We start from the raw sequence: 12,500 nt of genomic DNA on the forward strand, positions 1-12,500 counted from the left end.
GCAATGCAGTCTCTGACTCCTGTTTCCTACTACACCAACCGGCAATGCAGTCTCTGACTCCTGTTTCCTACTACACCAATCTAAAGCAGACTTCAGACTGTAAATTATGTTTAAAAAAACATATTTGAAAGTAATATTGAGTTTTTAAAGTGCTCTATAAAATAAACTATATTAAAACCTTTGCTTTTGGTACTTAAAAATATATCAGACCCAGCACCCAGGTCCTAATTTCTTTTTTTAAAAAAAATTAAAGGCTGTTTCCAGGGCTGGAGCAAGGAAAAACTATGATAGGCTTTGATGTCGTACAGTGGGCATGGATATCTTGCCACAACAATACATAAAGGTTCAGAGAAAAGACAGCCTATAGGATGCCTAAAGGACACAAAAGTCAAACTGAAGCAAGGTTCCCCAACTCAATCTCGGTAACATAAATAACAAAATATAGGATTATAACTGAAGAATCAGCAAGCCATTGTGAATTTATAGTGGAAAGCACAATGAATATATAAATGAATGGGAGAACAAAGCTTCCTTACAGAAAAACTCCCATTAATAAATGTAAAAAGAAGGAAAACTGGGGCTGGAGAGATGGCTCAGTGTTCTAATCCTAGCAACCACATGGTGGCTCACAACCATCTGTAATGAGATATGATGCCCTCTTCTGGTGTGTCTGAAGACAGCTACAGTGTAATTACATATAATAAATAAGTAAATCTTTAAATAAAAGAAAAAAAAAGAAGAAGAAGGAAAACTTGGGGGGGGGGGGCGGCACACTTTTACTCCCAGCACTCAGAAGGCAGAGGCAGGCAGCTGAGTTCACGGCCAGCCTTTTCTACACAGCTAGTTCAGGACAATCAGGCCTGCATAGAGAAACCCTATTTCAAAAACCAAATGTAAAAAAATTTAAGAAAGGAAAACTGAAAACTGTTATTAAGACAGCAGAGAAGTGCTTGGAGTCCAAACCTGGCACAGCAGACTACAAACAGCAAAAAACAATAAAATACCCAGCAGTCAGTCAACAGGGAAGCTCCCCTGACAAACAGAATCTCCTTTTAAGTGGAAATTATTCCTAGACTCAAGGTCTCTCTGATAACTTCTGCGGTGAATCTAATACACACCAAGAAATTTCTTCTAGTTTCTTCTAGAATGATGCCCCAACATCATGCCAGGAATAGATCAAGATGTGACAAATACAAGGTTGCAAACATTACACAACGGTGGGTAGTGACACCTAGCAGGGTCACCTTACAACCAGTGATATAGTGTAGCATCACCGCAGCAAGGCAGGCAGCAATGAGAAGGGCCTCTCCCTTACAGGGTAGCCCCTGAAACAGCACAGCCTCGTCTCCACACCAAGTGAGGGCACTGCTACTGTTACGGACTATATACCACAGCCTGCCCACACTTCAGGAACCCTAAATGTCAAAGTGAAAACCCAATAGGAAAACTGGGAACCCCTAAAAGAAGCCTGTTTAAGATCACTGTGATGAGAACAGCTTCTTACTCCTGGTAAGCAAGGCCTGTTATAAAAGGCATTAGCGTTACGGGAATAAAGAAGACTAGATTATCTTTACATCATTTTGAAGTAAGGAATGTTTTAAATAATTGAGACAATAAAAACATACACATACTCAAAACCAGGCTGTCCTAAGAGTGATTGCTTTATGAAGTTTGAAAGCAGGCATGATTCCTAAGACTTCTCTAATGAAGCACAGAGGCTGGACTTACGGGGACAGTCCCCCTATGCTTGTCAGTCTATCCCGATAAGGCAGAGCGCACGCACCTACCTGGCTTTTGTTAACATGATCATTGGGGTGCACAGGCTTCTTGCTGCCAAGTTCACCTCCTAACATTTCAATTGCTCTGTTGCTAATGACTTCATTTACATTCATGTTTGTCTGGGTTCCTGATCCAGTCTGCCAAACCACCAGAGGAAAGTGATCATTTAATTTGCCTTCAGCTACCTGCAGGAGACAAAGAATTAACAGTAAGTCTTTTTAAAATAAGCAAAACTAGGTATTTGTTTAGCTATTTAAAATCAACCATGATTGAGTAGAGCTCTGCTTACAGAACTATCTTAACGATGTTGGTTGTTCCTCATGCTAAGTGGCTTGCTAATGGCTTCAAGACAGTTAAAAGCAGCTGTGGCACAATCCTAAATATCTGTGGCATCACTTTTTCCAATTATAGATATTTTGAAACATGAAGCCTCAGATAAAACCTGAATGGAAGCCACTTTCCTTGTTGGCCTGAGCTGCCTGCTGCAATGGAGGGCCACCTGTGAGGCTGCTAGTGTGAGCGCACCTAACAGAAGCCACTGCCACAGTCAGCACGGGAACGAGCTCGAGAAAGTGATGGCCAGTGAGCAGCAACTGTCAAACGCAAAGCACTGCATCGGTATGCCTGTGTGTGTGTGTGTGTGTGTGTGTGTGTGTGTGTAGTGAGTCGGAGGACAACTCTATGGAGTTCAGAGCTCTCTTTCTACCTTACATGGATCCTGGAAATCGAGCTTTGGGTCTTTGGGCTTATGAAGCAGGAACCTTTACCCACCAACAATCTCACTGCCCCTTGGAGGTCTCAATGTATGTGGTAGCTTCTGAACTGCAGGCTTCCTAACACAATCCTTAGCCTCACTATAAAGTGATTAACTGAGAAGATCAGAACGTATTTGAGAGCTGAGTTACCTTGAATCAATGCCTCCTTTTCCAGCTCTATGAACATAACCGTTGGTCACCTGCCTGGAGCATGAAGGGCAGTGTAACTCCATCATAGAGCCAGCACTACTCCCTGGTCCAGCAGCACCTGCTTCTGTCACCCCAGTGGTAGACTGTGTTTAGGAAGGGCCCCAGAACTGTAGGCTCCACCTTCACAGAGCCAACCCCTCACAGGATGAAAATATTTTTTAAAAGCTGTGCTTATACTAAGCATGCACATCTTGTACTGTTACACAGCATTTACATTAGCAGCTTGTATGAGCTATTACAAGTAAGCAAGAAAACTCAAAACACCTGACAGGGAGTGCACAGATTTTATTACATAGTTCAAAAAAAGGAACCTGAGCATATATAGAGTCTACTGGGGACAGATGATACATAGAGACCATTTTCTGTCCATTTCTTTTTAAACTTTCAAATTTAAGACCATAGAGTATGTTTTAAAAACGCTCCTCTCTGAGATCAAGCTCTGTTCTAGGCCAAACTTTAGGAACTAATTTCTATTACTTATAACTAAGTGCACATTGTAAAGTTAACATTTTAAATACAATGTTTCAACTCATCTCTGACTACTTCCTCAAGGCAGCCCTAAGGAGATTATATTCTTGAGAAGTATAACCAAATAATCAACTAGTTTAAAAGGTCATCACTTATTCATAAGATAAAAACCTAAGTTCAAACCATCTTTTTCAGTTTTTTCTTAAAACGATATAAATCACAAGAGACTTAAAAAGATGTAAAAATACCCAGAAATGTCATCCCTGGATGTTTCGAGCACTGAGTAATAACAATAAAGCTGCCACACCACCCTGAAGCTCACTAACTCCAGTGCCCTCCCACAGACAGAGCTTATCAGCACACAGAGGACCTCAGAGCTTCAGTGCCTTTGTGTAAACATGATTATCAGGTCCTACCTCATCTGCGGCCTTCATTATTGCACTAGCAATCTTTGGATCGAGGCCATACTCCTGGTTTACTTCAGCAGCAGCTCGCTTCAAGATGCCAAACGCTTTAATGACTGGGATCTAAAATTAATCAGAAAAACACCTTAAACCTGCAATCTTAGATAAGCATGAAAACCTGCTACTTTATGCAGATGCAAAAATGGTACTACGGTTATAAACCTCGAAAGTTTAAAAATCAGAGAAAAATTGCTTTTAAAATTAATCAGAGAAACACCTTAAACCTACAATCTTAGATAAGCATGAAAACCTGCTACTTTATGCAGATGCAAAAATGGTACCATGGTTATAAACTTCGAAACTTTAAAAATCAGAGAAAAATTGCTTTTGTGTACAATGAATCAATAGAACAGAAAAAAAAAATTGAGGCTTGAATAAATGTACACATATCTATAACCAAAGACATAGATACACACAGAAATGTTTGTATAAAGACAATGCCAATAGTAACTGTGTTTCATGGATGCATACTATAAAGTACCAAATTTATTTTATGCACTTTGTATTAAAATAAATAGTATTCAATCATTTCTCCTTAGAGATGCTGTACTTTAAGCATGACTTCAAAATCACTACAAAAGGGCTGAGATATCAGGTGAGAACAACTACACCCAGCTAGGAACTGACTTTTTCAACATGAAAACAGGCAGGGATTTGAATCATAACCATAGCTATTTGGATGGGTGACTGAGTCTAGTGTTGACAAAGCCATAAAAACGAGAAGGGGCCACAGGGGTCATGACAGAGAAAGTTTCATTATCCAACATCAAGATAAGAAAGCACAGGGTACCATGGGAGGAGGGGGGTCATGACATTCTTAAATTACTCACTGAGAAGTTCACAGTCTCATCACCTCTATCCCCTTTCAAGATTACGTATAGACATTCATGATAATAATAAGGGGTTCATTTTCCTTTAGAAGTAAGGTACAAACACTTGGATCTAGTCATACTTAACTCAAAGTATATGGCCTTTCTCATATTTAACAAAACTCAGTGACAAATCTGATGGCTCAGGTGTCACAGTATAGACATGGCTGCCCAGTCTCCAGAGCAGCAGCTGCTGTGCTCCCACACTCAAACTCAGCTGGGATCACCTCCTTATTCCCAGAAGCTGAACAAGGAGATTATCTGGGGTGCACTCACTACCTTTGCCACCCAAATATGTAGTCAGACCCTATATTAACCCCTTGTCAAGTGCATTAGCAGCAAAGCTGACAAAGGGATTCCCTTCAAAATTCTGCTGCCATCATAAAATTCTAGAAGTTACTCAGGGTTCAGTTTAGAGACCTACAAATAAGCTAAAATGTGAAATTGAAAGTATTTAGGAAAAACAGGATCCAGAAACGATAACTGGTACGCAGCATCTCAGTAAACGGAGCCTGGCTCCTTCCAGGCCGACCTGTGCCCTGCGCTGACCATCTCTGTACCCCAGCTGGGCGCCTGAAGAGTAAGATGTACTTCACCAACTCTTCCTGCCTGAGCATCTCTGAACTCAAGATGTACCCTTCTATCAGTTACACATCACAGCTCCAGCCACTTCCTCCCTTAGTGCTCTACACACTGGCACATCATCTCACTCATGGCAGCTCAGATTTAAGGGACTGCGGTAGAATTGTCTCATAACATTATGCATCAAACCAACAGTCACACGTGCTGATGTATTTGTGTGATGTAGTCTTCTGGAAACTGAACCACAACAGAAAGTACAATGTTTAAAGAAAACTGGGGCTTTAATTCAGTGGGAAAAAAAGAAATTGAGTATTGAAACAAAAATGTGTACCAACTGTGAAATCCTAGAACCCCAACATCAAAACAAAACAAACAAACAAACAAACAACAACAAAACCACCTTCAAACTGTCCATCCTGGTTGGCATCCTGACCACTTTTGGAATCTACTAAAACCTAAGCAGCTGGGCACACTGGAGGACTTTCTTGATGGATCATTTGAGGTCAGAAAACCTGCCCTAAATCTGTACTACACCTTCTGGTGGCTGACCATGTGAAACCAGGGAGAAGGAAGCTTCTCCTTTTTGCCTGCTTAGCCTCTTGCTGGCCAAGCTGACCCATCCTGTGCTGAGACACTCCTTCCCTGGTTATTAGAACCTTTGGGATTACAATGTAGACTGAAGACCGGCAGCTCTCTAGAAATCCCCTGGGACTCCAGCAGCAGCAGACTGGGACTGTTGAGACATTCAGTGCTGGGGGTGGAAAACTATCAGATCCTCGGCCTTTACACTGGGAGACAGCTACCGTGACTACCCAGATCACAGTCTGTAAGCGGCTCTGATGCATCCCATACATACATACACATGTTCTCACTCCCTTTCTCTCTCTTTGTGTGTCTCTCTCTGTCTATTTCTGCCCCCCTCTCTCCTTTGCCTATTAGCAAATTATTTAATAAAACAGCTAAAATACAAAGTGTTCTAAGCCTTGTTTGAAAATAATAGTATTCTAAAATTCACTACATAGAAAGCTTGTTTTCTCATAACTTTACATTTTAATTTTGTAAAATATTTACAAAATATGATCTGTGTGAATACGGCCTAGTTCTAAGCCAATATCCCCACAAAGCCACTTACTGGCATACGTTCCGTAGCACCTCCAATCTTAAAGTTCATCGTAGATCTTACAGTCTGAGCACCATAATACTTATCGGTTGGTACCTTCAATTCACCAAAGGTGTCGTACTCTACACGGAAGGAACTTTGGCTTGCCTAAACACAAAGAAGACATCAGTTTAGCTTAAAAGGAAGTCCAGGATGAAAGCAAACAAACTCTTTAAGGAAAAAAAAAAAAATAAGTATCATAAAAACATAAAAATCCCATCTTGTCAATTTCCCAGTTTTCCTTCAAATGATTTAATATTCATATGTATAAATTCTGGCACAGCTTGTACAATTCACATACTGCCCAGATCATAAACATACAAAGTCTCTGAAATACAAAAGAGAGAGAGAGAGAGAGAGAGAGAGAGAGAGAGAGAAAAGGAAAGAAGGAAAGAAGGAAAAAGAGAACAAAAAAAAGAAAGAATATGCCTATTAGTAGTCAAGATTTGACCAATTCAGAACTCAAAGTTTATTTTGCTGGAATCTTCTGAGACATATAAAACCACTTTGAGATTTTTAAACCTACTTAATCAAAGCTAAGAAATAGTCTAAAGTGGAAACTTAATAGTTCTTTGGAAAGTCAATTGTGTCAGGTGGGGTTTTGTTGGGGCAGACACCTGAAGGAGTGTTTTCCTGAAGCGGACACAGGTTTAAGGATGTTCTGCTAAAGCAAGCACATTTAAGGACACGTGGTGAAGGATTCTCTGCTAATGACAGGCATGCATTGGTCTGCCTTACACTGCATAGTTAAGCTGCATTTGTCGAGATGCCATAGAGAGAAATGCACCAAAAACTTCCCATGATGTGCTGCAGTTTCTTGCCATTTCTGCAGACTCAGGCTGATTGGCTGTGATGTCAGCTGAGACAGATGCATGTGGAGTTTTGCTAAGTCAGACACATGTGCTGAGGCAAGAAATGTGGAGGGCACGTGACTTTGGAGGGAGTATAAATAGGACTCAATGGACTGTGAGAGGTACTTGGGGCTTGCTTATAGTGTCTGCACTGATCTTGAAAGAGGCACAACCAACCAACCGAGAACTTCTCCTGGTGTCCCTGCTGATCCAAATGTCTCCTGGCTGACTCCTGCCAATTTGCCTGAGGCCAGGCAGTCCCTGCTAGGTCATGCCACCACTGCTGCTATCCCAACACTACCGAAATGGACTGCTGATACATCCATGAAGTGTTTGCCAGTAGACTGAGCTGCCCGCTGCTGACCTGTGAACTGAGCTGCTGACAACTGACAACACGATGGGATCTGCTCCAAAGAACCTTTCTAAACATTCCACTCCCCCAGCAATTCTTTCTTATCTACTACCTCTGGTGGATGGTGGGCTAGAAGGAAGGTTAAAACATTTAAGAACCATCATTATAAGTAGGTTTTGAAAAAATTAAAGTTACAGTAGCCCAACTGTCACTATGCTTGAGACAGTGCTAACATGAACGGCTCAGGCTGGAGACAGACAACCACCTCTTATCAGATGTCGGAGCTTCTACAAGTCAGCCTTTCTCCCCTGCAAACTAAGGTAAATATGAGGGAAGAGATGGGCTAAGTCACTTCATCTTCTGGGGTGATGGAACCGCTTCAGAATCTGAGGAAGCTATGGAGTCTCTAGAAACATTAGAACAAATGCATGCATGTTGGTCTTTGAGACTCAGGAGCCAAAATCAACAGTCACTGAGCGCAAGAGCACGGGCCCAAGGCTCCTGGCTCTACAGTCGCTGGGTTTCTATCAAGTGCACCAATTAAAACAAAAATTAGCAAGTGCTCAACAAGTAATTTATGGTGATATATTTTAATATAAAACTTAATACATATACAATATTGAACCATAAGTGATAAATATTTAATACCTGAATAATCTTATCAGAATATTTCTGAAATATTAAGTGACCTTTCTATCACTATTTGGGGGAAGGGTGTTTGGGGGGATTTTGTAGTTAAAATATATCATTTCCCGTCAAGAAATATTTTATAACCCTATAGAAACCCACAAAACACTAAAAGTTGTGTATTTACACAATGTGTTCATTCAGGAGACTTCAGAGTGACACTCAGAACTTTAGTATATGCATCCTGTAGCATGAGGACATGGGTGAGTTAGAGTACATGTGGCTGCACATGCCTGTCACTTCAGCATTGCGACAGCAGAACCAAGGAGACCCAGACCACTGGTTTGCCAACCTAATGCAAACACAGGTTCCATGAAACACCATTTCTTGTTTTTTTGGTTGTAAATCTAGCCTTTAATGGCTGAGCCATCTCTCCAGTCCAAGACACCCTTTCTTAAGAGATATAACAGAGAACAATAGAGAATCCATGATGTCACTTTCTGATCTTTGCACAGGGAACGTGTGTGTGTGTGTGTGTGTGTATCTTGCATTATTAAAAACTAAATGTAATCAAATCATTTCAAAAATATTTTATAATACCTAAGTAATTGCTTTAGTATACAGTCAACTGAGAAGGAAAAGTTAACTTGTGGTTTTCTCCTAAGATTAAAAACATTCACAAAAATGTTTTACATCACAGTGGCTTTATGGCTGTGTGAAGAGAAAAAACTGTCACCTACCCAGGTCCTAAGCATTTAGATGTATAGGGACTGACCTTGGACAGGAGGAAGCAGCATATTTATATATTTATATATATTACTTTTAATACAGTGTTTCATTTGATCTTACAAGGCCCTCAGGAGGCCAACATTAAAAGACTAACTAAAAGACAAACAACCAGGGGTCTGGAGAGATGGTTCAAGAGTTAAAGAGTATTGACTGCTCTTCTAGAGGCGCTGAGTTCAATTCCCAGCAACCACATGGTGACTCACAACCATCTGTAATGGGATCTGATGTTTTCTTCTGGTGCGTCTGAAGTCATCGACAGTGTGCTCATATACATAAAATAAAAATACATCTTAAAAAAAAAAATAAAAAAAATAATCCACAGTCCAGGTGGCTTATGGTAAATTCTATCATACATTTGAGGGAGGATAATTCCACAGAAATCTAAACAATCCAATTACTATTAAGTCAAAAAATAAAAAAATAAAAAAAAAAAAAAAAAAAAAAAAGACTAACAACCAGAAAAATCACCCAAATAACAAGAGAGGCTGGGCTGACACTCTGGTGTGTCAGTCTCTGTGCAGGCTCTTTTCTATCCTCACTTCCTGAAGCCAAGGAACAGACAGCAATTTCCAGGTAGCCCCAAGTCCTTGAGTGATACCCTGTCCTGTGAAGTGCAGTAAGGGTTTCCCAGGGTTCGATCACATGACCACTCCCATTCACCAACTTGTTTCCTGCCCTGTAAACCAACAGCTGAGCTTTTAAATGTGAGATGCACAAGCAAGCAACCTGCCACAACCTTTGTCTCAGATGCCCTAAAAAACAAAGGGCATCCTTATGTGAAAGTAAGCTTTAGCTCAAACAGCAAACGACACCGGCCCTCCTTTTCCTCCTTACCTTCTTAGAGAATACCAGGATGCTAGCTCCCGGGGAGAACAGCTCTTATCTGCACTTTACAAAATTAAGTTTCAGGTTTAAAATTTTATGATCACCTCCTGTACTCAAAATTACTAAAATTTCGTCACTAAATATCAATAATTTATCTTCCAAGTAAGTTACTGTAGTGTGCAGAATAAAAAAGTTACTTGACATGATTCCTTCTAGTCATGTGCTTCAGCTTTAAATCTTAAAAAGAAAAAATTGATTCCAAATGTAATTTAATTCCTTGGAGGGGAACCTTAATGGCTGAGCACTTGCCCAGCCCGCGGGAAACTGTGGGTCCACTAACCTAGAACAGAAGAGATGAAGGTAAATCTAGGATTTTCATACCCACATTTGTAATTAGGTGCAGAAAGATAAACTGTAGCTAAAACCACAACCTTGGCAGACACGTCAAAAGCATCCTGTCTTTATCTTTAAAAACATATCCAGCATAAAACAAAAGCAAATACTATACCATCTCAGCATATAACAAACTCTTTCAAAATTCTATTTCCTACCTTTAACCCAAGTGTTATGATTAATACTGTCACCTGAACAGAACTGAGCACCAACTAGACAATCCTCTGGGCCTGCCCATAACGTCTCCTCTAGATCCGAATAACTGAGATGGGAAGACATCTAAGCTGTGAGCACCACCACTATGTAAGTGGCAGCATCCTATGTGTGCTGCAGTGGAAATCCACCGCTAAGTGCTCAGTCCTGAAATCATATGTACATGTGCAACACTCCACTGTGTCACTTGTATAGATAGGCATTTATATACTGTGGTCCTTTGAACAAGATGTCTCCCATAGTCTCAGGCATATGGATGCTTGGTTCCTAGATAATGGTCCTGTTTGGGAAGGCTGAGGAGGTGTGGCCTTGCTGACAAAGTATGTCACTGGAGAGCCTAAAGGCTATTAACATTTTGAGTTTGCTCTCTCTGCTTCTAAATTAAGCCCTTCCTTCTATAAGTTGCCTTGGTCATGGTGTTTTATCACAACAGAGAATTAACACACACACATATGCGCACACACTAACCACTAAGAGACATGATTTTGACATAGAGCAAGGGGATTGGTACATGGGAGGAAGGCAAGGGAAGGGGAAATTTATAGCTATATTTTAATTTAAAAAATAAAATAATTTTAAAGTTATAAAGCAATCTGAGTGTCAGCGACGCTCTCTGCTTCCTGACTGTGCAACCAGTGTGTTCGCACCTAGTGTGTCCAGTTTCCTCAAGCTCCTGCTGTCATGCCTGCCCTGCCATGCAATACTGCACCCTGGAATTGTGAATCAAACCTTCCTTCCCTATGTTGTAGAGCAGAGACTCTGACCCTCAGAACCATCTCGACAGTCCCTTGTATAATCTTTGCCAACAGCCTCTGAACTCTAAGCATAAATGGACCATCATATTTACATGGCCCCAAGCAGAAAGGGCGTCAACAATGCGTCATACCTCCACAAGGACGCACTTCAGGTGAACTCTGAAGTGTCCTTTTAAATAACAGGGCTTCCAGGGTCATGTGAATTTCTCAATACTAAAGAACAACTTTTAACAAAATCAGCAGGCTTGCTGGAAATTACGAGAAGGCTAAAGGACAAGAAATGTCCTTGGAACCATGGAAAAAGAAAAGTACCCTGATTCTATTTTCTGACACTATAACCCTAAGCAAGAAACTGCTATTTTCACATTTGCCATGATGGATTCATTCCACCTTCCTGTTCCCCTAAAGAAGCTTTAAAACAAAAAGAAACTCAGTCTTTTAAAAGAGATTTTAGAATGCATTATAATCACCAGAGCAAAGTTCCAGGAACTTTAAGCAACCTGGACTTCATAGCTTCTGTCCAAGATTTGTTAGTGTGCATATGTGTGTTATGTGTATGTCAGTGTATATGTGTGCACACACGCATGTGTCAAGGCTATTAAGGCTGTGTTACAGGTCCCCTAAAGCTGATGTTACAGGTGGGTGTGAACCACCTGATGAATTCTTCACTGCTGTCATCTCCCAAGCCTCAAGACTGTACAGAGAGATGTCATTCAAGTTTCTAGAAGTTCAGAGAATGTCTTGGCCCTTTTAAGGGCACTAGAGGAGGTCTAATTAAGAAGCACAATGTTTTCCCAAGTTCTATCTTGCTGAGCCTCTGTAATTATCTCAGCTTCACATGTAGAAACTGGATAAAGCCTGAACGCGGCAGTAGGACTTGAAATCACACCCCACACTACGGAAGACATGCTACACCTCGGAGAGGTCTTCCTAACTATTCACTTCTCAAACTTTTCCTAACAGTACATACACACTCACATTTACCGTTTTCTAAAGAACTCTAAACAGTTCAGGGGCTTAAAGAAGCATGCCATACCTTGGACTTAGCCCCTTAAGTTCCTTTAGCTGTCTTTCTGAATAGCAATTGTTCGGTCCTATCCAATCTGCTCAGGCATGCTTTCGAGTACTTATGTTCCTAGGTCCACATTTATGGATTTCGGAGTTTTACACCCAGTTAGTTGTGAGTGAGAACACATGTAACCTCACAAGCTAAATAGTCAAGTTAGTAAGAAGCAAAGCCTTTCCGTTCAGAAGACAAACTGGCTTCATCTACTTCGAGGGCCTGAAAGCAGGAAAGAGCACTCTGATGGACCAAGAATCCCGAGCTGGGGGTGACCCTAGCCTAGGGGAGCATCCTGTCTGTGTCCAGTCAGCAGGGCTTGCCATCTGGACAAGGAAGGGGCTTCCCT

At 40.9% G+C, this 12,500-nt stretch overlaps 1 protein-coding gene across 1 annotated transcript in view; it reads right to left on the reverse strand.

Annotated features, from left to right (window-relative positions):
* Fh (fumarate hydratase) overlaps positions 1 to 12,500 on the reverse strand; it is a 25,445-nt gene that overhangs the window by 12,414 nt on the left and 531 nt on the right. Inside the window, exons 2-4 of the mRNA XM_021197689.1 lie at positions 6,260 to 6,394; positions 3,629 to 3,739; positions 1,788 to 1,964 (exon numbers count right to left, since the gene is read on the reverse strand). Coding sequence (XP_021053348.1) covers positions 1,788 to 1,964; positions 3,629 to 3,739; positions 6,260 to 6,394 — 423 coding nt within the window. The remainder of the gene's footprint in view (positions 1 to 1,787; positions 1,965 to 3,628; positions 3,740 to 6,259; positions 6,395 to 12,500) is intronic.

The sequence above is a fragment of the Mus pahari genome, chromosome 5 (assembly GCF_900095145.1).
Source record: "Mus pahari chromosome 5, PAHARI_EIJ_v1.1, whole genome shotgun sequence".
Taxonomy (NCBI): Eukaryota; Metazoa; Chordata; class Mammalia; order Rodentia; family Muridae; genus Mus; species Mus pahari.